The 23,987-nt window shown below is 54.5% G+C and overlaps 11 protein-coding genes across 11 annotated transcripts; 4 read left to right on the top strand and 7 right to left on the bottom strand.

Annotated features, from left to right (window-relative positions):
* Positions 1-184: 184 nt before the first annotated feature.
* Positions 185-665, top strand: G647_05944 (60S acidic ribosomal protein P1; the record flags this gene model as incomplete). The annotated part of the gene is made up of 2 exons (XM_008730270.1): positions 185-253; positions 363-665. The coding sequence occupies 2 exons, from the start codon at positions 185-187 to the stop codon at positions 663-665; spliced, it is 372 nt and encodes a 123-aa protein (XP_008728492.1).
* A 1,423-nt stretch (positions 666-2,088) lies between these two features.
* G647_05943 (uncharacterized protein) lies at positions 2,089-3,459 on the top strand (the record flags this gene model as incomplete). Its single annotated transcript, XM_008730269.1, has 2 exons — positions 2,089-3,154; positions 3,227-3,459. 2 exons carry the CDS (start codon positions 2,089-2,091, stop codon positions 3,457-3,459), a joined length of 1,299 nt encoding a protein of 432 aa, XP_008728491.1.
* A 726-nt stretch (positions 3,460-4,185) lies between these two features.
* G647_05942 (uncharacterized protein) lies at positions 4,186-5,244 on the bottom strand (the record flags this gene model as incomplete). The annotated part of the gene is made up of 1 exon (XM_008730268.1): positions 4,186-5,244. The coding sequence occupies one exon, from the start codon at positions 5,242-5,244 to the stop codon at positions 4,186-4,188; it is 1,059 nt and encodes a 352-aa protein (XP_008728490.1).
* Positions 5,245-7,942: 2,698 nt separating this feature from the next.
* G647_05941 (uncharacterized protein) lies at positions 7,943-9,900 on the bottom strand (the record flags this gene model as incomplete). Its single annotated transcript, XM_008730267.1, has 5 exons — positions 7,943-8,117; positions 8,195-8,306; positions 8,371-9,341; positions 9,393-9,595; positions 9,646-9,900. The coding sequence occupies 5 exons, from the start codon at positions 9,898-9,900 to the stop codon at positions 7,943-7,945; spliced, it is 1,716 nt and encodes a 571-aa protein (XP_008728489.1).
* A 796-nt stretch (positions 9,901-10,696) lies between these two features.
* On the bottom strand, positions 10,697-11,356 carry G647_05940 (uncharacterized protein; the record flags this gene model as incomplete). Its single annotated transcript, XM_008730266.1, has 1 exon — positions 10,697-11,356. The coding sequence occupies one exon, from the start codon at positions 11,354-11,356 to the stop codon at positions 10,697-10,699; it is 660 nt and encodes a 219-aa protein (XP_008728488.1).
* A 608-nt stretch (positions 11,357-11,964) lies between these two features.
* G647_05939 (uncharacterized protein) lies at positions 11,965-13,104 on the bottom strand (the record flags this gene model as incomplete). The annotated part of the gene is made up of 1 exon (XM_008730265.1): positions 11,965-13,104. The coding sequence occupies one exon, from the start codon at positions 13,102-13,104 to the stop codon at positions 11,965-11,967; it is 1,140 nt and encodes a 379-aa protein (XP_008728487.1).
* Positions 13,105-13,337: 233 nt separating this feature from the next.
* On the top strand, positions 13,338-15,542 carry G647_05938 (uncharacterized protein; the record flags this gene model as incomplete). The annotated part of the gene is made up of 1 exon (XM_008730264.1): positions 13,338-15,542. The coding sequence occupies one exon, from the start codon at positions 13,338-13,340 to the stop codon at positions 15,540-15,542; it is 2,205 nt and encodes a 734-aa protein (XP_008728486.1).
* A 355-nt stretch (positions 15,543-15,897) lies between these two features.
* Positions 15,898-16,434, bottom strand: G647_05937 (uncharacterized protein; the record flags this gene model as incomplete). Its single annotated transcript, XM_008730263.1, has 3 exons — positions 15,898-16,073; positions 16,143-16,238; positions 16,311-16,434. The coding sequence occupies 3 exons, from the start codon at positions 16,432-16,434 to the stop codon at positions 15,898-15,900; spliced, it is 396 nt and encodes a 131-aa protein (XP_008728485.1).
* Positions 16,435-17,158: 724 nt separating this feature from the next.
* Positions 17,159-18,637, bottom strand: G647_05936 (uncharacterized protein; the record flags this gene model as incomplete). Its single annotated transcript, XM_008730262.1, has 1 exon — positions 17,159-18,637. One exon carries the CDS (start codon positions 18,635-18,637, stop codon positions 17,159-17,161), a length of 1,479 nt encoding a protein of 492 aa, XP_008728484.1.
* Positions 18,638-19,471: 834 nt separating this feature from the next.
* Positions 19,472-20,844, top strand: G647_05935 (uncharacterized protein; the record flags this gene model as incomplete). The annotated part of the gene is made up of 2 exons (XM_008730261.1): positions 19,472-19,799; positions 20,711-20,844. The coding sequence occupies 2 exons, from the start codon at positions 19,472-19,474 to the stop codon at positions 20,842-20,844; spliced, it is 462 nt and encodes a 153-aa protein (XP_008728483.1).
* Positions 20,845-22,010: 1,166 nt separating this feature from the next.
* Positions 22,011-23,865, bottom strand: G647_05934 (uncharacterized protein; the record flags this gene model as incomplete). The annotated part of the gene is made up of 5 exons (XM_008730260.1): positions 22,011-22,225; positions 22,301-22,415; positions 22,480-22,936; positions 22,991-23,190; positions 23,245-23,865. 5 exons carry the CDS (start codon positions 23,863-23,865, stop codon positions 22,011-22,013), a joined length of 1,608 nt encoding a protein of 535 aa, XP_008728482.1.
* Between the last annotated feature and the right edge of the window lie 122 nt (positions 23,866-23,987).

Raw genomic sequence — 23,987 nt, 5'->3', positions numbered from 1 at the left:
CACAAGGCTGAGAGAGTGGGAGCGTGCCCTTACCACGTGACCGAGCTTTCTTCTTGGCGCGCTAATCGCACAACCAAATTCCGGCCAACAGCCACTTTCGAGCCCTTGTGCGCGCAGCTTCAACTTCGACTTCAACCCCCTCGTCACTCAACTAAACCGGACTTTCTCTTCACTCTAAGTCAAGATGTCGACTGCCGAGCTCGCCAGCGCTTACGCCGCTCTCATCCTCGCCGACGATGGCATCGAGATCACTGTATGATCCCCCCCATCCAGTCCTATCGCACTTTCGTCCCGCAAATCCGATGGAGAGATGAGAGACGAACAGATGCGAACAATTACTGACTTCCGCTTTTTATATCTAGGCCGACAAATTGAACACCCTCATCAAGGCCGCCGGTGTTGCTGACGTCGAGCCCATCTGGGCCACCCTCTTCGCCAAGGCTCTCGAGGGCAAGGATGTGAAGGACCTGCTTCTGAACGTTGGCTCTGGCGGTGGCGCCGCTGCTGCTCCTGCTGCTGGTGGTGCCGCTGCCGGAGGTGCTGCCGCCGCCGAGGAGGCTCCCAAGGAAGAGGAGAAGAAAGAAGAGGGTACGTCTGCGGCCATCCTGGTTCTAAGACATCGCTTTCCTGCCCCACGAGGGACACACATACCCGATTATTTCTGAATGAATGACTGACCTGTTTGTGGTGCACAGAGAAGGAAGAGTCCGACGAGGACATGGGTTTCGGCCTGTTCGACTAAGCTGGGCGCTTGGCTTTTGCTCAACCTCGTTCTCCTGCCCCCGGTCTTACCCACTCCGCCTCACCTCGTCTTGAGCTATCCGAATCCAAGCAGATGGTGGTGACGATTTACAGCCTGCTTGCTTGCTTCTGCGCCTTCACTGACACCGAACGACCTTCCAAATCAACCTTATGAGGTGTGTCTGGGTCTCGTGTTTGTTGGGACGGGAGAGCGGATGGATGCCAAACCTCTTGACGGCGATTCGTGGATATCAAAAAAGTCGAGAAACATCGGTCCGGGACGAGCTATGGCCGGCTAAGACTCATGCGGACTTATCAGAGCCACACAACCAGCATTCTTGAGAACTTTGATACACAGATTGTCAAATTAGTGACGCCTCGCCTCGCCTCGCTTTCGTTGGATCTGATCTATGCGTGTGTGTGTGCGCGCGAGCGAGCCAGCCAGCATGCTTGCCGGATTGCTCCTTGGGGTGCATCGAGGTCTCTGATCTTGAGACGGTCTCCTGGAGATCAATCGGTGCGGATCTGTTCCATTTCCTTTCCATCCCGTCCACACGGCTCACCCGCCGCCGTGTCTTCTCTTATTTCAGGATGCGACGCAATGGGCACAGCACAGTAACGCCACCGTTCACTGCATGGTCCGTATGTGCGGGCTTCCCCTTCGCCATTTCCTTCGCAGTCATGACTACATGCCAAACATGCCATTCATGCCTTTGATTGTCCTCTTGCCTGAGTCGTGAGGCTTTGCGCGCATCAACCTATGCATCTTTTGCTGCTCTGTAAGGACAAAACATCAACGTCGTGCACTTACAGTAATGACCTCTTGATATCGGATCTAGCACATTCCCAAGAACCATGCCAGGTCGATGAGGTCTCTGTCCTGAACCTCAAGGATGCTGCTTTCGTGGGGACGCGTCCATCCACTTAAGAGTACTGTTCTCTGTACATCCGTCGATACTCCAAGTGCCGGTTCTCCACATCTCCACCCTATGTGATCAAGGATAGATACTCCCATGGTCGTCGTTAATCAGGACATGAATCACTCTGCTGGCTTCTTCCTTCATCCATCTACCACCTCAAAGGCTTGTTAACTCTAGACGGGCACAGCAGGAGAGTATATGATATATCAAGGTGTACTTCCGGCAGGCCCACGGGAACATATACTTCTCTCTATACATACATCTCCGATACACCCTCACAGACAGACGGACCGGTTTTTATTTCAAGGTAGTCAGCAGCATTTACATCCCCCCTGCCCTCCTAGCAATCACCACATCACGACGCCTACATCCACCTACACAGTCCCAGCTCAGCCCAGCCCAACACAACCACACACACACACACCCCATGCCATTCACCTACGGCACCGACCACCTCGAACCGGCCTTCCCGGACCGCCCAGTCCCGCGCATCACATGGGGTCTGCCCTTCGACGAAGCCTGCGCCCACCACATCACACACACGCTGCACTGCTCGCGCGTGTACGTCGTGGCGTCGCGCTCCCTGTCGACCAACACGGACGCATTGACCCGCCTGCGGTCCGCGCTGGGCGACGACAAGGTCGTGGGCCAGCGCATCGGCATGACGCCGCACACGCACTGGAACGAAGTGCTGGAGATCGCGCAGGACGCGGCGCCAAGACACCCGGACTGTATCGTCACGTTGGGCGCGGGCTCGCTGACCGACGGCGTGAAGGTGATTTCGTGGATGCTCGCGAACGGCATCACCACGTCCGAAGGGCTAGAGGCGCTCTTGGCCTTTTCTTCCGCATCATCCACATCCTCGTCACCCTCGTCTTTGTCATCTTCTTCTTTCAAGGACCCCGAGATCTACCACGTCGCGGTCCCGACGAGCCTCTCCGGCGGCGAGTACCAGAGCATCGCGGGCGTGACGCGCGACGACGGCACCAACGCCAAGGTTCTCTTCCAGCCGCCGCCGCGCAACCCCAGCCTGGTGGTGCTGGACCCGGGCCTGACCGCGACGACCCCGCCCCGGATCTGGCTCAGCACGGGCGTGCGGGCCGTCGACCACTGCGTGGAGACGCTGTGCAGCTTACGTTCCAACAGCAAGGGCGACGCCGAGGCCGAGAAGGGACTGCTCCGCCTGGTGCCCGCGCTGATCACGACGCACAGGAGACCCGACGACCTGGACGCGCGGTACGAGACCATGCGCGGCGTCGTCGAGGCCATGTCCGCCGTCGGCAGCGGCGTGCCCCTCGGCGCCAGCCACGCCATCGGCCACCAGCTGGGTCCCCTGGGCGGTGTCGGCCACGGCGAGACGAGCTGTATCCTGTTGCCCGCCGTGTGTAAGTGGAATGCCCGTGTCGGCGCAAACGTCCAGCGCCAGGCGTATACTAGGGATGTGCTGCTTCGGTCGCCCGTCGTCAAGGCGTTGGTGGAGGAGAGATATGGACGTGGTGGCGGAGGCGGAGGCGAAGCCCGAGCCGGAGCCGGAGAGGACGGGGTCGCAGCAGACAGAGCGGCAGAGGGCAGGCCCGCACAGGGCAAGGCTCAAACTGACATCGACCTGGGAGATATTCTGGACTTGATCTTCCGCCACATCGGCATGCCTCGGACGTTGAAGGATGTGGGTGTCGGGAGGGACAAGCTGGAGGTGTTGGCGCGGAATAGTTTGAAGGACCATTGGATCCAGACGAACGCGAAGCCTATCACCGAGATGGAGCAGGTCATGGAGATTCTGGAGATGGTGGTAGAATGAGATTCCAGGTGGTGGAGATCTCGAAGTTGGTGGTGGAGATATCGCTCGAAGATGGTGGTCGAGATCTCAGAGATGGATGGTAAAATGAGGTCGAGTGTGCAGTACAGTACAGTAATCAATCAACGCGGTCGGTCTGTCGGTCTGCCTGCCTGCCGCCATTGTGACTCCATGAGCTATTCTCCCTGTCTACCTGTATCTACTCTACCACGAGTCATGAGTGACGACCCACGACCCCCGAACCCCTTGTTATTATAGTTTTGCTGATCTCGCTCCTTCTCGTGAGCGGAAATAGAGCGGTGAAAGTCGAGATATCACATCACTGGTTCCCTTGGAGCTTGGCCCTTTCCTCACGGGAGGTTCGCAAGGTGCACTGCTAAATGGACTCTCGACACAAGCTCAGCTTGGACTAAAGGCAGGGCAAGAGATCCGCTGAACGTCTGATGATTAAATCGTTGGTTCTCCTTCCCGTGTCCGCTTGCAGAGTGCCTTGCAGAGTGCCTCGCATAGAGCGTCGCTGTTGGTACCTGCTGTCTACTTGTCCGCTGTCTGCTGCCTGCTCCCCTCTAACAACAATATTCTCTTTCATCCGAAACATTGAAAGCCTGAATGTGGACGCACCGCACGGGCGGAGAACTGGACACACCGTGCTCTAGCCCCCAGGTAGTCTCGCCAGCCACGAGCTCCGGTGACTTTTTGGTCGAGTCGTTTATCTGGCACAACTCCACCTCACGCACTTCCCCAAGCCGTACTGTACTCATACCTGCCCGCGCCGTCCCCAATATCTCTAAACAGCTTCACGTCCATCTTTCTCAATTGCTTCACAAACTCCCTCCGCTCCTGCGTTTCTTCGGCACTACGTCTGCCAGGGTTGCCGCGCCAGATCCGACCCATCTGCCGATAACATTGACCGCAAGAACACATGTTGACAGCCGCCGCCCAGGCAGCCCCGTCCTCGAACAGCGTGATTTCTGCCAGGTTGGGCAGGTGTGCCCTTGCGCCGATAATACTAGTGATGATGTCCCGGCGATAATCTGGCAGACGCATCACTTGCTCGATGTCGATGTCCAAGGTGAGTGTCTGGAGGCCGTCCGGAAGGAGGTCGGCGAACGAAGAGGCCGGCCGCGTGACGACCACGGGGTAGTTGGGGAGACGATAGGGACACAAGTGGCGGCCGAGATACATCGACGGGTCGATCTGGAGGTGGAGGAGGGTCTTCATGTTGCGTAGTGATGGCAGAAGCGTGATCTCCGGCGGTTTGTGCACGCTGTTGTACCCGAGCGTCAGGCTGGTTAGGGAGGAAGACACGTTGCGTAGAGTGTCGGCGAGCTCGTACAGCAAGACAGCACCCCGATCACCGGATGGCCTCGTCAAGGTAAACGCTCGGAGATCGGTGCAGGTGCGGAACAATTTGACAAGGGCCTCGGCATTGATGTTGACCTGGCGCAGTTCGAGGCTTGAGAGTCGTCCAAGGCGGTTGAGGTGGAGGTCTTCAATTGGCGGATACCTAGATTGCGTCCTGTCGTCGGTCACAACGACGCGCATGTCCTGGACTACCATGGTCCTCATGCTCGGCTGTCCCATGTAATGGACCAGAGTGTCTGTATCGATAGGGGCTTGGAGCTCGTGATCTCGAAGTGCGGTCGCCGTTCCGATCTGGAGGGTTTCAAGCGCTGGGCAGTGGTAGCAGGAACGCAGGTTTGGCACATCGCTCTGATCGAGCGAGATTTGCTGGCTGTTCTGAAGCCTCTTCGAGAGCATGGGCTCGCGCTTGGCGAATGACTCCATAGTGGTCATGGTCTTTTCAAATGTGCTGCCTTAGATTTAGATAGATGTGTGAGTTGCGTTGGCCGCTTCTGTAGTCTGTATCTGGGAGGAGTTCTCAGAGAAAAACAGAAGCTGGCACGAGAGCAGGTTCGTCTAAGAGGACGTGCCAGACCATAGAGGCAGCGATCGCGAGAGTAACTTACCGCCAAGTGGAGACGTGAATATCTAAGACATTGGGAACGCGAAACATTCATTGTTACTGTGCGTAGTGATAAATACGATCCGTCTGTGCATATGTGAACAACAAGTCGCAAGCGTGTAGCATGGTTGGAGCAAAGTCGGAACGAGGCTGCGGCACCGCTGCCACAAGGCTGGGTCTTGGCAGGGATGTCACAGTGGTCTTGTGGTCTGCATCATCTGCAGCAACATGGCGTCTAGTCCAGAGACTGGGTGTTCCTAGATGGCGACTGGATCAACCAGCAGGATACCGTCGTCGTTCAGGCCATATGAAGTTTTGGCTATCGACTTCGCTTCTCTCATACGGAAACTGTTGGCCCGGTTTCGATGGTTAACCATGATGTATCTGTGCCGTGGAGAAAGCATTAACTGCGACGGTGTTAAGCGGAAGGTGGAAGTACCATATTAGCGATCCTCTGTGTGGAAAGCCACCCTGGGTGATGAAGTCGGCTCGCACGACCGGAGGCAGATTCAGTGTTGTTGTTCTCGCTGCATTACTGTACTGGAGTCATTGTCTTCTTCAGACAACGAGCAAGATATTTTCACCCACCAAATGCACATCTGGGTGTATAGGACAATTCATCTGCTCGGCATACTCGTGCGCGCTGACCCAAGAGATGAGCGGTTGCCGTATCCGTTCGTCGCCAAACAGTTAGTCATCATGGCAAAGAGTAAGGCCGGCAATCGCAAATCTGTATCTGCATATCTTATAGGCAATCAACCCGCAAGGAAGTGGTCAGCTTGATTTAAGGAACAATCATTGAGAAGAAGTCGACGAACTGCTATGTTGTTAGTCCTTGAAGTAAAGTCGTCGCATAGAGTCCCGGCTGAAATAGTGGTCAATTTCTGGGAAGCCGAGATCCTGTCCGTCGCCTCGCGGACAGGCTTCCATGAACATTCGTGTGCGAGCAGTGTTTGAGAACAAGTGAGCCATATCGAGACTAGGTTCCGCGATGAGGTCAAGTAGGCTTTCGGGAGACGCCCCTGCAAGCCAGGTCGGCCTACCTTTCTCCCAGGAGTGTTGGTGTGCTCTCCAGCGAAGGTGCAGGCATGTTGTGCAAGGAAAAGACAGCGCGTAGTGATGCAAGGAGAGATCTATGTAGCAGAGAAGGGATTATAACAACTGCCATCTGGCGTGGTTTCCATCAATAGAGCTCAGACGAAAGGTGGGGAGGAGGATTTCTCGCCGTAGAAGTTTGGCATCTGGTTTGTCTGGCTGCAGCTGCATGAGGGAATGCAACATGTGTATCCAGGATTCGGCAAGCAGCCCATAGATGACAATGAGGTGTTCTCAGACTACACTTCCGTCTTGTTCTGAGCGCTTAGTTTTACTCAAGTTGTAGCTTTGCTGTGCCTGCTCAAGGTCCTGGTGCCCAATGGGGCTTCTCCTGTTCATCATATAGAGGACAATTCGAGGCAAGTGTGGATGGCAGGAAGGAGAGGCACGCTGTAGGAAGTCTTAGGCTCTCTGAGCCTTTCCAGAAAATAATCTTCATAGTCCTGGATTGACGCTGCGTTGCGTAGGAACCGCACTGCTGGGGAAGGTTTGACAGTGGGGAGAGTGAAGTGGGGGGTTAGCTGGGTTGCTGTTCGAGTAGTCATCGAGTCTCACGCACCCAAGGGGCGCGCGCTGGCAGAGAGGTGAGGTGTGCAGGAGTAGCATCAAAGAGAGGGACGATGAATAGTCAACGCGGATCACCGAGTCACGTACCAAAGTGTTCCCAGCATGTGACGTGACGGGAAGGTTTTCCGAGAGCCATCAACACATATGTCTCACGTGACCCATTAGCTCCACCAGATCACCGCAAGCCAGGCGGCCGAAAGACTGGAACAAGAACTCTACGTATCACCGGTGCAAGCAAGAGGCAGTGCTCTCAAGCTGCCACTGCTCTTTCGAGGCCAGTTATCTCCGAGTCTCGCAACTTGATCTCGATTGTTGGCCGGATGTTGAGCTCCCGTCCAGGAACAGAACCGTGGGATCTCCCAGGAATGGCCAATGGACCGCTTTGCAATAGGCATATCGAACGAGGATCAGTATCGTTATGGTATGGCAGGCATATCCGCAGTCCGTATATACCGAACACCACTGCGTCGGAAGGTGGGTTGTGGTGGCGGCCGTCATGGTAATGTCATGCCTGGTACCATCGATTTGATATTCTCCAAGACTTAATTGTCGGCGAACAGAATTCGCTCTGCGGTTGCAAATGTTCAACTCCCTGTCCCTGCCAATCTGAGAGAGACGGTGTATTTCGCATCTCACCTGGCCTGGACATCGATGGTCCCCTCTCTGCCATTCTGAAGACCGGCCGTTCGCCGACTTGATTCTATGACTTAGCAGACTGGTCACTGGTCGGTATAGGCAACCTGGTAACCTTCGGAGTAGTGGTTTGGTTTTCGTAAAATTATACTGCTGCGCGTGCGCGATCGCATTTCAATACCAAGTGATGCGATTCGTCTCTTCTTGGTCATTGATGATCACTTGTTAGTCCCAAAGGAACCCGACCACGCGCTGCCAGCCTGGCTGTTCAGGTGCTGGCTCGATATCTTGGTCTGCCCTCGCGAGCGCTTCCTCAAGCGGAATGTCCGTCAGCTTGACGATCTTGGTCCCCTTGTGGATCTTCCACGCCACGTATGCGGTGATGACAAGGGGGATGTCCCTGGTGTAGTGTTAAGGTCAGGGTCAGCACTGCGTGAGAGAGGGACAGGCTGGAGGCAGGGCTTCGAGGACACGTACAGATATGACGAGACGAACCCCGTGGTAGACCAGTTTCCCTTGGTGAAGACTGGGAACCCAGCAGTGAGGAGGACGGTAACACACAGAATCAGAGCTGTGGGCGTTGAGTACTCTGGCGGGTGGGAAGCGATCCCGTCAGCACAGATACCAAAACGCACATTCAGGGTGCGCCATACCAGTTAGTCTTGAATGCCATGGCAGCCTTCCCAGCTCGATCCCCTGGGCCTTCATGGCGCGCATCAGTCGCAAATGGTTCGACAGCACGGTGATCCACGAAATCAGCACGCCACACGCGGTGAGGTCGACGAGCCACCAGAAGACCGTCAGCGCGCCCTCCGACAGACTCATGAAGGCAAGGAACATGAATGCCCCGAAGAAGAGCGTGCAAAGGTATGGTGTGCCCCAAGGTGTCGTCCACAGGAACAGGCTCGGGGCTTGCTTCTTGAGCGCGAGCCCGTACAGAACGCGAGTGCCGGAAAGCAAGGCCTGGTTTGAGCTCGACCACGCCGAGGTGATGACGATGGCATTGACGAGGGAGGGCACTCCACTGAGGCCGGCAGCGCTGGCAGCGATGACGAAAGGGCTCTGTGCCGCAGTACCGGACTGGTCATCGAGTCTGGTGTCGTCGCTCGGCACAAGCATGCCCACGACAAGCACGGCGAGGATGTAGAATGTTGCCACGCGGATAAACACCCGTTTGCACGCCTTGGGGATTGTGACACGCGGGTTCCGCGTCTCGGCCGCCGCCATCGCGAGACTTTCGGTCCCGGCAAAGCTGAACACGGCGTTGCTCATCACGGCCCAGTATCCCAGGAAGCGGCCCCAGGAGCCCGTGCCGATGAATTCCACAAACGGGCCGGGATGTTTCCAATATCGAAATCCGATGCGAGGCGTTCCTGAGACGCCCCCCAGGTCGATGACAAGGCCGAGCAGGACAAGGAAGATGATGAAGACGATCTTGAGCAGAGCGAACCAGAACTCGATCTCGCCGTAGATGCCGATGAAACAGAGACCGACTGCAACGGTTAGAGTTATGAAGATTACTATCCATAATGCAGGGTTGATGTCGGTCCAGTACTGAAACAGGACGCAGATGGCCGTGATCTCGGTTGGGATTGAGAGGCAGTTGCCGTACACTAGATTATACCTGTACACATGTATTAGGACCTGCGATGGTTGACGTGTGGCGTCGACGCACCCGATAGCAAAGCCCAAAGCCGGGTCGACTAGAACCTCCGCATGGCGCACGAAGGAGCCGGTGACCGGCAACAGCGCTGTCACCTCGCCAAGGGCAAATTGGACGGCGCACACAATGAGGCCGACGGTCGCATAGCCCAGCAGTGCTCCTAACGGGCCACCAGTCTGAATAGATCCTCCAAGACCCAAGAAGAGACCGGTGCCCTGGGCAAGGATCAGCTATCCAGGCGGAACAAGAGAAGCAGTAAGCGTACAATAGCCCCGGCGATGGCAATGAGCGACACATGCCGTTGATGGAGACCTCGTTTGAGATTGCGGTCCTCTGTGGCGGTGACAAAGTCGCTTTCGTCGAGCTGGGATGGACTCTGTGGTGTATCAGGATCCCAATCTGCCTGGAGCTCCGCCAAACTTCGCACCTGCTTGTTGACGGATTCCGCGCCATCAGACATGTTGCTGGACTGTTCGACATCCAGCAAGGGGGAAGCTTCGTCTGGCTCGCCCGCAGCCATCGTGGCTGTAGTTACAGCGGCTCGAGGCAACGGCAGAGTGTCCTATCGAATGGCGTGCTTTAGCTGACATACCTCGCCATTAGACGTGGTCGAAGTCAACGTTTCAGTGGCGAGGGTTTCTGGTGTCATAAGTTCGGCGGTCACGATAAAAGGATGGGCGACTTGTAGATTGCCAGGAACACTATTGCAAGATTCTGAAGACTTCGCTCAAATGCCAGATAGATGTAAACCAATCGGAAGTACAGAACGAAGTACAGTTACACGAAGACACAAAAGAACTGAAATTTCGAACACGATGCAGGACACGATAGAGCCGAATGCTTAACCAGGATAAGCATCACTCTAGGCGCCAATCGGCTTCTGGAGCCCCTAATTCTCCTTCAGTGGTAGCCTGGGGGCCCTGTGCTTAACAAACGACGCACAAGTTGCTCCCCCCAATCACGAATTTCGCGCTTCCAAGGTATTATTCGCTGCTAGGCGTAAGTTCCTTTGGCGACGCTCTTAGGAAATGACGCTTGCGACGATCGGAAAGGATCATATTGATTGCTCACAGCGCGGCTTGTAGAGAAATTTTGCCATTGCTGCAAATGAAGATGTCTACATGCACTGGGGAGCGGGAGATGCGATATACCCCTTATACCGAAGATGGGAACAGAAGCGAACGTGTCGGCAGAGGAGTGATGCAAGCAATGTACAATGTCATGATTGTGAGGACGGGAGGAAGTGAAGACCATTCGATACAGACGTATTGTCATCCGAGTCCACAAGGTAAGTGGTACCAGTGTTTTGCCCAGCATTATCGGATTGTCCCACCGCTCGTACCGCCTCCTTTGAGGTTCTTGAGTAGCCCGAATCTGGTCTTCTTCCCTCCAGAAGTCGCGTTCGTGTCAGCCGTGGTAGAGTCAGTGCCACTAGGAAGTATCGACATTGATGCGAGATGCCCCGAGTCTCCCACTGTCTCGAACCCAATTCCAGTCAAAGGGACGGACAGCGGTGCTTGAACCGCCGCTGGCCCTCTCCACCTAGCCAAGTCCTCTCCATTCAGAATGCAATCTTCAGCAGGGTCTTCTGTACCAATATAGCCTCCCTGATCATCTTTTGCATAGTGCTTCAGATACTCCATTCTTGTGACTTGTCGCATGTCAATATTGACCCTTCTTGCAGAGGGGGAGTGGAAGTTGGACGTCTTTCGGCGAAACAAGCTTGAAAGACCCTTGTCTTTCTTCTTTTCTCTGTTGGCTTCCTTCTCGGTGGTGAGTGTGTCGATGGAGCTCGCATCTAATCTTCCTTCGTTCTGTTGTACGGCTTTGAGATCAAGCACTGGCACAGTCACGAGAGTGTCGATGTTCTGGTCGCTAGCCTCCCCCACTGGCCGGTACTCGCGTCCACCGAGAGTGGCGTAGGCGGCGGGATTGACACCGCTGGTTGCAGCGGTGATAGCATCCCAATTTCCCATCCTGAATGGACTGTTGCTGCTTCAATGATTCTGTGAAGATGTCTTTTCTTCTGGTGGAGGAACCTCGTAGATGCGGCAAATACTGGCTGAGATTCCAAGACGGAAAAGGACGCTGTAATAGTGGATGGTCAAATGCCCCAATGGCGTAGCCCTTGGTGAAAGACGGGATATAGTCCTTTCAGCACTGTTACTGCTATGTTGTTCCAAGCGAGCGAACCGTGATGGGTCTGCCTTGCCCATGGTGATTGGACTTCCGTAGGCGGCTGTGCGTCTCTCATGACTGTACAGATCCCCACATGGGGCATTAGCAATTCGTCGAGGCGAGGCGGGGTCCACCCATAGTACCTCGAAATAGTTTGATAGACACGAGGCGGAACATAATGATAACGATCTGCGAATTTGGACAGTTCCATACTCGTAGCGTGCACAGCGTATTCCCCTTCGCTGGGTCGATCATTTATGCTGGACGGCGTCACATCGCGTACCTCGTACACTACGCCTCAGTTTCTTCTGTGCGTACTCGTACATTTCTACTCTGCGTCGTGACAGGATGCACATATCTGGATTAGGTTTGGATGATAGGTCGCGGCCGCCGGTATTTGGTGAGGTCACCCGTTTTGTCGCAGTTTCGCCAGGGCGGCGGCAACACCTGAGCTTAGCTCTGGTTCTTTCTGAGCTGCCGGGAATGACAAGTCGTCTTGTTCTTTCTCTGCGCTTGCCTTTGCGGCTTCGGCCTCAGCAAGTGCAAGCCATGCAGCCTCGTCGTCATCATCACCGAAATCATCCTCCAGCGCTTCGAGTCTCGAGCGTTTGTGGCTGGGGTCCATTTGGGTGTCGCTCGATGTCACGACTGCTTTAGAAGCCTGGCTATGCGAACTGGGAACAGTGCTGATAGGTATGGGTTCACGTGCAGTTTCAGGCCCTGAATCGGTGTCGAGACTCGTTGTCGTACCCACCGTCGTCTCCTGCCTCAGCAAAGCGACGGTGGATTTTGCTGCCCTCCTCACTCGGAAAGGTTCACGGAGCGTATTGTACCAGTCCTTGACTTTCTTCTCACCAAAACCAGGAACCAATGCCAACTCCTCGGGTTGAGCATTGACAGCTGCGCGGAGAGACCCAAAATTCATGATCAAGCTCGCGGCGTCGGTTTTGTTGATAGATCGAGGAGTGGTGACGAACTCAGTTAGGCTCTCTTGATAAGTCTCTGCTCGGTGAGCTCGGATGGAGGCCGAAGACGCGTGCTCATAAGACTTGAAGAGTTCCAGGTACCGGCCGGCTTCTTGAGACGACCAGCACAAGATCAAAGTGAGATTGTTGATCATAGACGTCTTCGATAACTCCTTCAGTGCTTCTTCGTGATTTTCGATGTCGACCATGGCCAACAAGATACGAAGATTGTAGAGCTTCCCCAACTGGCGAATGCGGCTATAGACGTATTCCGGGTGCAGACGGTGATACTTCAGGGATAAGAACAGAGCGCATGTCGTGGCTCCAAGAACGTAGTCGCACGGTATGTCGGAGTACTCCCAGGGTAGCTGGGTGACATGTTTTAGGATTGGATTGCCTTTCTGACGCGTCGACACTAGGATGGCTGAGGGACCTTGTCTTGACGGTAGTGCTTGAGGCTTTGGCTGAACCACTTTGCTTGCAGTATTCGTAGCCGGGCTCGTCGTCCGCTGCGGTGCTGATGACCGCTCAGCGGATGCTTCTCCAGAATGAAAATCGAGGCTGTCGAACTCCTCAGCCATGCTTTGTATCACTGGAGATGAGATCAGGCAACTGTGTGTAAGATGGGGTATTCATGTTTTCCCTTGTTTCCTTCGAGACCATAATTCTCACGTACGTCGGTTGCGCCCTATGCTTGACCGTAGAATTATGCTCCACCGAAATGCTACTCCGCCTATTTGGAGAAATTTTGGATTGTGAAAAAGTTCACTCTCGCCCTCCAACACTCGCACACCACGACCGCAATTGAGTCGTCATGGCTCAAGACAGCAAGAGGCGCAAGCTGTCTAACGGCAGCTATGAAGCCACTAGTCCCGAAACCACGAAAAAGAACCAAAACAGCGAGGCAGTGGCCAGGGACCAAAGGCGGTCACTCTTCGTTCGCTCTCTGCCGGCCTCAGTGACGACTGAGCGGCTCGCTGAACACTTCTCCGACTCCCTCCCAATCAAACATGCTACCGTCGTCGTCGATCCAGAGACAAAGATCTCGCGAGGCTTTGGTTTTGTCACGCTAGCAGACGCCGAGGATGCGCAGGCCGCCGTGGCCCAGTTCAACAATTCTGAGCTGGACGGGAGGAAGATAAAGGTCGAATTAGCCGAAGCAAGACACAGAGATGGGGACGTCGCAGGCAGGGGTACTGTCAACACAACTGCCCTCAAGCTCAAGGCCGAAAGGGAGAAGAGCAAAGAAGACTCGCAAGCACCCAGGCTTATTGTGCGAAACCTGCCGTGGAGCATCAAGACGTCGGACGACCTCGCCGCCCTATTTCGGAGCTATGGGAAGGTCAAGCACGCTGTCGTACCCAAAAAGAGCCCAAAGGTCCAGTACGGCTTTGGTATTGTTTTGCTGCGAGGTAAAAAGAATGCCGAGAGAGCAATTGCCGGGGTCAATGGCAAAGAGATCGATGGTCGCACATTAGCTGTTGACTGGGCCGTGGACAAGGAGACATGGCAGGAGGTGCAAAAGACCGGCCAGGACAAACCGCAATCGAAGGACACAGAGCAGCCCACCGGCGAGCGCGGACGTGAAAGTGCTGGGGCTGACGGCCGTGAGAGTGAAGAAATCGATTCCGACGAAATTTTACATGAGGATCAGAATGCTGAGGATAACACTGACCTAGCACAAACGTCCGATGAGGACTCGGTCGATGACTTGGATGCTCAAGCCGATGAAGAGGACCTCGGATCGGAAGCCGAGAGTGCTATTTCGGACGACGAGCCGTCCCGGAACAGGAACGACACCACCGTGTTTGTGAGAAATCTACCCTACAGCACCGATGACGATGCTCTGAAAGACCACTTCTCTGCCTTCGGACCAGTACGGTATGCTCGAGTTGTCTATGACCAGGATACGGAAAGACCGCGAGGAACGGGCTTTGTCTGTTTCTTCAATGTCGAGGATGCCAAAGGCTGTGTCAAGAACGCTCCAAGGCACGGGACTTCAACAGAGCAGGCGGACAAGGAGAAGAAACGCCGTGGCGAAAACCTCAAGCATTCTATCTTGGAAAACGAGGCATCGGATCCTTCTGGTCAATATACGCTCGAAGGTCGTGTTCTCCAGGTCACCCGTGCATTGAGCAGGGAAGACGCAGAGCGACGAGCCAGCGAAGCGAGCGACAAACGGGACATTCGCGATCGGGACAAGCGCCGGCTCTACTTGCTCTCCGAGGGCTCCATCACGAACGGATCCAAGCTCTACGAGCAGCTAGGCAAGGCAGAGATTGACATCCGAGAGGCCAGTGCTCGCCAGCGTCAAAAGTTGATCAAGAGCAGTCCCAACCTGTGTTTGAGCTTGACTCGACTGAGTGTCAGGAATCTGCCCCGAGGCATCGGCAGCAAGGAGCTGAAGGCCCTAGCCAGAGAAGCTGTGGTTGGGTTCGCCAAGGATGTCAAGGAGGGCCTGCGGCAACCCCTGAACAAGGAAGAATTGCGCCGCGGTGGTAGCGAAATGCAAGAGGCCGAGCGCAAACGCAAGCAGTCCGGAAAAGGCATCGTCAAACAGGCCAAAGTCGTGTTCGAGGATAAAGAGGGCGGTAAAGTGAAGGAGGGTGCGGGTCGAAGCAGGGGCTACGGCTTCATTGAATATGTCAGTCACCGGAATGCCCTTGCTGGGTTGCGTTGGCTCAATGGACACATGGTGAAGGCGAAGAATGGCGGCGAAGAAAGAGGAAAACGACTCATTGTTGAGTTCGCGATTGAGAATGCTCAAGTGATCCAACGACGCGCCGAAAGAGAGCGCAAGGCACGAGAAGAAGGCGGCAGCAGAACGAGACCGAGCGACAGATCCCACAACGACGACGGCGGCAAGGGAAGCAAAAAACGGAAACGGGCTGACAAGGCCGACAAAGAGTCACGCCCTCAAGCCGCGGAAGCCTTGGATCCCGAGGAGAAGAACCGCGTGGCGAAGCGGAACAGGATCATTGCGAAGAAGCGCCAGGCTAGAAAGATGCGCAAGGGCTGATTCAGTGGTGGATGACCTGGAGTTTAGACGCGCTGAAGACATGTAACACTCCATTTTGTTGCGATCAAAGCCGTCGTGCCTACTATCTTGGGGGTATCGTATCATCCTGAGGGTCACACCGTTTCTTCCTGCGTCATTTTCATTCTCGGGTCCCCCATTAGTTTCCAGTATTGTGCGCACCAGCGACCTGCAGCAAGGTATAGTCAGCGCGTGCCCGCAAAATGTAGCCGCGCTCTTCTTCGATCTGCAATGGTGATATGTCTCCATCTCTTGCGCAGTGATTTTTTGCCTGCGAATTTTTCTAGTCTTCATCGTGCGGGCCCCTCAACGCATGTTCACCCCTCCAACGTGAACCTCACAACTTGGACATACTGACCTTGCCCACGATGTTATATCGCTTGCTGAAGAAGGAATACCACTCGTCGAGAACAGTCTTGTACTTGTCGTCGAGGTCGTCCCAGTTCGGAACGCAATCTTCGGGCTTTAAGCTCGACAGGGCGAGGCCGCGGGACGGATCCTTCCCAGCGAAAACTGGTAGGTGACTTCAGGTCAGAAATCGGCGACGGCGGAGCCAGAGGAAAGTGCAAGCGGCCAGCCTACCATGGTATTGACCCTTCTCTTTGTAGGCTGGATTTTTGGAGACGTCGAAGACGGTTCCCTTGATCGCAACCCACGTAGGTCTCTCTGGATTCGTCCCTATGCGTCACGAGACAGTCTCAGCAAGCTGGACATATGATCCTACGCCGAAAAGAGCGTTCGAATGCATACCATCGTTCTGAGCCAACTCTTCCAACGTTATCTCGTCATCCTTGGGAGGACTGAGCTCGACCGGAACTTTGGGCTCGAATCTTTTGTTCTCTGAATAAGGGCTCGGTGAGGTTGGGTCCGTCATCCTGGTGAAAAGGTAGCAAACGAACCTCGGCTGGTTTCGGTCACTGTGAGGGAGAGAAAGTACGATAGTGTCAGTCTGAGAATTGAGAAAGTCGAACTCGAATGGGCAGGGTAGGTGCAGTGCAGTGGCCCAGTGACCTGGGTGTCCCATGCACGCCAGGGTTGATTACATACTCTTCACACGGCTTAGGAGAGCGGAGTTGGAAAGCGTGAACGTTGACTTGATTGGGATACCACCTGCACTACTCTTTCAATGGAGAGTCTGCGGTAGGTTCTCGGCTCGTCCAACGGGGCTAATTGGTCTGGCCCAGGATGCTTCGTGACACCCTCCCTGCTGTCGTTCCCCAAGGGTCAAGGAAAAGTGGCTGGCGTGATGTCTCCCACGTGAGGCTTCTACCGTACGGGACCAGCTTGCCAGATCCGTTGCGGCGTCATCAGATGGTCGACGAAGAGGCTTGGATCAGTGAGCAGTGAGGGGCACGAGAAGGCGAATTTGCTAATTACCCCGCGGCAATCCGCGGCGACGCTAAGAGTGTGCCCCTCATTGGATGCGTTTCTGGATTGTCGCCCCATGGCCGCAAGTCATTTCCGGTTTGAATGGAATCGCACCTGAACCTCACAGAGTACACGCTGTACTCGTAAGGGACAGGTGACCATCCACCTTCTCATTGTAGCCGGGTCTGCCCACTCTGAATCTATACAGTAGAGACGTCATCGCTCCAGGTTTACTCATGCGCCTTCTCCCGCGGCTTGACAGGAGTCTCCACCATCAAGCTCATTAGGCTGTGAGCGACTTCAGCGGCTGCGAGGACGGTGGTCTCTCCCGGATTGTCATAAATGGGAGCCACTTCGACGACATCGGCGCCGATGACCTTCAGACCTTCAAGGCCATCCAGGATACTCAACAGCTCCCTCGTGGTCCAGCCCCCCACCTCGGCGGTGCCTGTTGCCGGAGCATACGCCGGATCCAACACATCGATGTCAACGGAAATGTAGACATTCGTGTCACCAACACGCTTCTTGAGCTTTTCAACGACTCCAGAGACACCGATCTTGTCAATGTCTCTGGCTGTTATGATCTCAAACCCGCACCGCTGGTCGTTCTTCAAGTCATGCTTCTTGTTGATGAAGGGAGCCCGGATGCCTGCATGGGCCGAAGAATTGAGGATTAGCCCCTCCTCATGAGCAATGTGAAGAAATGTCCCATGGTTCAGCCCGGCATAGTCGGAAATGCCTCCACCCAGCACCTGAGGATCCCAAGTGTCGATATGACTGTCGAAATGTATGACACTAACAGGACCCCAGTGGTGGATAGTCGATCGCAAGGCGGCCAATGTCGTTGTGTGATCTCCTCCTAGCGTGATGATTCGAGGTACGGTCGCGACCTCCGTGGTATTTGCCGTACGACCTGAAATCACCCTGTGTGCCTTTACAAGCTGCTGCAAGGCCACCGTGTTGTCGAGGTAGGTCAGGGGCGCGTCACCGCAATCGACAATCCGTGCCCAGTCCAGGAAGGTATTCTCGTGAGTATAGGCACTCCATGCCATAGGAGGTCCTATTCGTCTCGAACCCCATCGGATACCAGCGGGCCCGAATCGTGCACCTGGTCGGGCAGTGGTGCCTGTATCAAACGGCGCACCGAGAAAGGCGATATCGTAGCCCTCAACGTGCTGATTCGGCGACAAGCAGTGCACCCAGGGAAGGTTTGCAAAAGTGGTCAACCCTGCATATTTCTCGAACTCCACGAAAGGCTCTTTGTCTGAGGGGATCGAAGAGTGATACTGTCCTGCATGACCTTGAAGCTTGGCTTGTGCTGGGCTGATAGGAGGGAAGATAATATCGCGAGCCACTGCGAAGCTTGCTGTGACCAGCAGCAGCAAGCACAGAGACGTCAACATGGCTGACCTCCTCCTGCACAAGCTGTAGTCGTTGGAGGTGTTCTGCAACCAAAATCGAAGAGCTGGCTCATTCACGCTCATGGCAAGCAGCTGTTGGGCAAAAGTTGGCGGAGAATCCCGCTCTACGCCCTTGCGCATCGACTCTGATATCCACCGTATTTCCTGGATTACTCTGTACGGGTGGTTATTGGGAGCGTGATGCGCACAGCGTTCCCAGCTCTCATCCTCAAAAACCACACTATCAATCTCGGTGGGGGAAAGCTCATCTTTTCGTGTATGTACGGGTCGAAGATACCGCCTGATCATGATGAATATAAAGTGTCACCCTTGCCCAACTTCAAGGGCTTGACATCACTCAGTGCATCCTTGCCCCGGCCTAGCTTCTCAGTTGTCTTGTCGTGAAAGCGAAGTCGTATCTTCACCAAATTCATCAGAAGATCCTGAGGTGAAAGAGTGAAGACGATGGCTCGAGCCGGTCGAAATCGGAAGCAGTTCGGAAGCGTTTCTTCACTTCTGCTCAACGACCATTGTTGGTGAGGCAAACAGCCTCCTGCCAGCTGCCTGCTGCCTGCTTGTCACTGCAGTTATTAACTGTGAATGTCATGCGAACTTCACCAAATTCACATCTTGCGCATATAAATATCTCCCTTCCTCCCGTGGCTATGGTCTTCCACCACTATCCCACTGTCAACTTCAGCGCAAATTGCTCGACAAACGCTTACGTCTTGAAATCACGTCCTCCCTCCATCATGTTGCTTCTCGTGCTTCTTGCCATCTTGTTACGGATACTTCAGCTCCAGCCTCCCGTGGTCAATGCCAAGTGCTGCTGGGGGGACATCCTATACAACGAGTGTGGCGACGGCTCGTTCGGTACACCTTGCTGCGGGTACAAGAAATGCAACGCCTTTTGCTGCGCCTGTCACGGGAGTAAAGGATACCTTTTCTCCTCTCTTGTTCTCGCGTGACCTGGGACTGACAGTACCTGTAGCTCAGGTTATCGACGAATGGGTGAGCAACTGCGGTGCAGAGTTCACCTCCTACGTCTCCGCCTCCCCAGGAACGACCTGGACCTGCCGTGACAGTCACGTCTCCACAATTTTGCCATGCGTCAAACAGCGAACCCCGTCTCGACCTACCGCGATGATCGACTCAAGTGACGGCAGGCCAATTGCCACCATCACTCACATGCCCAGACCGACTTCACCTGCCGCATTCGCCCACCCGTATTACAGTCCCGAAGAGTTTGCAGAATTGAAGGACACATTCGATCGCGTCTGCGCAGGAAGGAGACACAAGGGCAGGCGTGCCTTTTCCCTCGACCAGTACTTTGGTTTCTTCAACGTCACCGACACCCAGAAAGGTGGGCCTTACGTCAACAGTGTGGAAGGGAAGTTCCGAGCGCATGATCTCGACGGCGACGGAATGTTGACGTTTGACGAGATCCAGCTGGTCTGTGATGCAGATGGATGTGACTGAGCTTGAGATGGGCAGCACAGTCACAGTTGTGTATGATAGCAAGAGCACGTGCGCGTCGAATTTGGAAGGTCGGCTTGAGTACCGCACCGTATCACCAATCCGGGGGAGTGCTGGAGCCATCATGCAATGAAATTGCTTCTTCATCGATGCTTCACTTTCATCTCACCCATTACAGTAGACAGGCAAGGAATTTTTTAGTTGTATCAGATCGCACTTCCAAAGCCCGCTCTTCGAGTCAAACAGGATTGCTCTTCTTTCCTCGCGTTCTTCGATGGAACTGTTTCAGGACACAGTCACCACGCAGAGGCAATCCTCGCACCAACGGGACGATCTCCAGCCCTTTCCAAGCTACTGTCCCCTTGCTACTGTACTAGAAATGACGACGGAAGATCATGATTTTGAACACCAGACGCCGATCCAGCAGCCATTCGGTGGCATCGTCTGGAAGAAGCTCTCCTTCACTACGCGATTGCGCCGTCTTCGTCATTCCATCTTGTTCAAGTCTCCCATTTACGCTGTAAACTCTTGGCCAATCTTCACGACACTTTTCAAGTGGCTGGCATTTGACTTTTCTTTCTTCAACTGCGTCACCGCTAATCATGTCCGAATTGCATTCGGGCCTTGTCTCCCATTCGATCTGCTGCTATCTAAACTTTGCGTCAGACTCTACAGCAGAGATCAGTCCCCCTTGGCGGGGAGAGCGAGGTCTATCATGAAGACCGCCGAAAACTGCGGTTGAACTCCCAGTTTGAGACCTCCCAATCAGATCAGAGCGTGAGTACGCCACCTGGATGCCTTGTTGATGTCGACAGCGCGATGGCGGCCTGGACGAGTATACCTACGGAATACTCTAGCTGGTGAAGACATCTAGAGACCTAAGCATTGCGTCTGATTTCGGTGTAGCAACAGCAGACGAGCGCCGGTCGCGGACCATCTACAGCCTTATCTTCGGGGATACTCATCACCCTCTGGAAGCCCATATTCTCCGCAACGTCCCAGGCTATCTTGGTTCACTGGTCGCCTGCCTTCGCCAGTAAAGGCACTGCCTCCAAGTTATACTTACGACAGACGTTAAGTACATGCCTACCACGACGTGCAGAGCTTTCACCAAGCACATATGATCTCTACGACTTCGCTGTCATCGTATCGCTGAGCTGAGTTGGCCACGATCGGAAATTCAGCATCTATACCGCGCTTCACATTAAGAATCCACGACTCTGCGCCGGGTACGGCGGCTGAGATCGTATCAAAGAAAGGGTATGGAGTTCGTAGTTAGGGGAATTCCATATACCTCGATCGGCGATAGAGACGAAGACGATGTTGATACTCGCCCTCAAGATAACCAGAATGATAATGATGATGATGATTGTGAAAAGAGCTTCATGTTTCACCTCAAAATCTCATCCGTTGTGGTCGCAGGAGGTACCCAGTGTGCCTACCACTTGAGGTTGCCCGGGCGACGGGGGCTGTCTTACATCCATAGCTGGTAGCTGCATTCTAGACTTGAGGTGAATCATACATACATTCAAACTAGACAGACACCAAGAGGTGCCCTCGAGCACCCGTTGAGGAGGCATGGATCCGCTTTTTCGCACGGGACTGAAGCGAGCCGTCCGGCGACGTGGTTGCCCGGGTGCCCATCTATCTAGCCTGGCACCGTAGCTCCAGTTTACATCAAGACAACAGCAGCAGCAGCAGCAGCAGCAGCAGCGAACGAACGATCCCGAGGTGCTGGCGCCGTCAGAGGTCCGACACGGAAGTGCAAAAGAAAGGAAGTAGTGCAACCAATGCCTCTAGTATTCATGAGGGCTATTTTGAACATGCCCTCCGAGGTTCGTTGGAACAGCCGAGTCCCGGGTCGGTGCTCTCATGCGAGGCTGCTAGCTATGATAGCCTGGCTACTGTGAGTGCCGCTGGAGCACTTGTGACCAGAGGACAAGGCGAGACGTGACTACTACAGCTCAACTCAATGCAGGTTACAGGGGAAACTTCCCGCCGCCGCTTCCAGAGGCTGTTTTCTTCTCGATGCCAACAAGAACACGAAACCCTGGTCACCCCGGTGGAGTATTCCGTATCCAGTTGTAGGCTATAGGGAAAGCGTAGGTGACAGCTATCTCAGATGTAGGACCAGTGGGACAACATCCGGCCGACCGAGGGCCGAACCGGATTCACGACGTGCTGGCAGTCCTTGATCGTGCTGTTTCTACTTTCCTTCGACGACTAGCGAGTCCCGCCGTTCGTTCGCTTCCTCCAGACCGACTGGAGGTCCGCGATAGTTACGACGACCCCAGATGAAATACCAGATTGCCGAGACCGACACTCCCCCAATGAAGACCACAGACGCGTAATTCATCGTATCTGCCGTAGTGGGTAGATAAGACGGCATGCAATATATGGGCGTGATCAAGAGACACCAGCCTGTATATTGTCAGTCAAGAAAGAGAATTGACACCGAACAGTGAGTGCAGAGTTGTTTTGGTTTGGTGCACTTACAGATGGCAATTATGTTGCATGCAACCCCAAATGGACCGAAGTTATAGTGGGCTCGTTTGAGAGTCTTTCGACCGTTGAGGAGGGACACAAAAATCGGCGTCGTGTAGGAAATATTCTGAAGAAGAGGAAGAAGAAGGTCAGCTGGAGACCAAAGGTCACCTTGTGTGGGGAGTAGTTACCAAAAATATGACTCCCACTCCGCTAAAGGCATTGAATGCTGCAGTAGAGCCGAAGATGATGACGCCCAAGAGGCACTGGATCACCATACTCATCATCATTGCGTTGAATGGCACCTCGAGCCGAAGGTTGATTTTCTTCCACCATCGCGAACCGGGGATCGCGTCGTCTCGGGCAAACGACCACAGTGTCCGAGAAGCCGCAGTGGTACACGCGGTTCCACAGAGCAGAGCCAGAACCAGTAACGGGATGGTGATCGCAAAGGCACCCCCTTGGTTGCCAATAGCCATCTTGAGAATATACGGAATTGGAGAGCTCTGGGCGACCACATCCTCGATCGGAGGTAGCACAAAGACCAGGGGTATCAAGAACAGTAAGCCACAAGCGACGTTCAGGATGACAGTGAGCACCATGGCCTTGGGAACCTGAACCGCCGGCTGTTTGACCTCCTCGCACATGCTGCATGGCATTTTCTCAGTCTTGGCTCGGTCACTAGAAAGGGTGGGAACTTACGAGATGATCATGCCGGTCGCCGAGGTCACATAGGCACCGTGCAACAGGCCGATGAAAAAGGACCATCCCGGAACCCAACCGGAGTTGTTCTCGAACTCGGTGAAGACGTACTTTGCGCTATTCCGTCCGTTCTTTGCAAGTGTCAGGGAGCAGATGATGATGGCCGCGAGGCCGGTAAACGTCCAGAAAACGGCAAAGGTCTGCGCACAGGTTCAATTTTAGCGAGATCTGGTGAAGGGCGGGACAATACTGACGTCTAATATGGGCAGCCATCGATTTCCAACGGATGATACCGTATTGCACAAGACCGTAATGGCGATAAAGAGCAGGAAGACCTGGTACGTCTTCGCCTCCCAGACTGGGTTTCCGTCGGCGTCGGAGAAGATGTTGATACAAGCGACAAAGAACTGAGCTGAACCAAAATTGACGGAGAGGGTGATGGTAATGACCCCCATGGTGTATGCCCAGCCACAAATCCACGCCGTCACCGTGCGGTACCGTCGGGGCGACACCATAAATGTCTGGTAGTACACGCCTCCGGCCGCTGGAAAGACCGAAGTGATCTCTCCGAGAGATATGGCGACACAGGTCATGATCATGCCCACTGCCAGCCAGCCCCAAATGATCGCAACAGGGCCGCCACCGATCAGGGGATAATACAGCGTCAACGAGAGTCCATAGGGAACCGAGGCCAGCACGAATGACATGAACGCGACCTGCCAGGTCGATCGACTGCGCGTCAGTTCGGCATGGTATCCCAACACACCGAGAAGAACGTCGGGCGACGCTGTATCGGGCGAGCCCACCCCGTCATGTTCGCCTTTGGCATGGGTCGGCGCAGTTGTCGTCTTCTGATATGGCCCAGGAGTCTCCATTGACACGGCGAAGAGGCACAAAATGAGCAAGCGGGTCGACAACGATCCTAAGTTGTGGTACACGTGGGAGAAGGCGTCGAAGCTTTGTGGACGAGGTCTTCTTGGTCAGACGTCGCTGGTGG

Source organism: Cladophialophora carrionii, assembly GCF_000365165.1.
Source record: "Cladophialophora carrionii CBS 160.54 unplaced genomic scaffold supercont1.5, whole genome shotgun sequence".
Lineage (NCBI taxonomy): Eukaryota > Fungi > Ascomycota > Eurotiomycetes > Chaetothyriales > Herpotrichiellaceae > Cladophialophora > Cladophialophora carrionii.
Note: the sequence above shows the minus strand (reverse complement) of the source record. Positions and strands in the feature narration are given on the sequence as shown.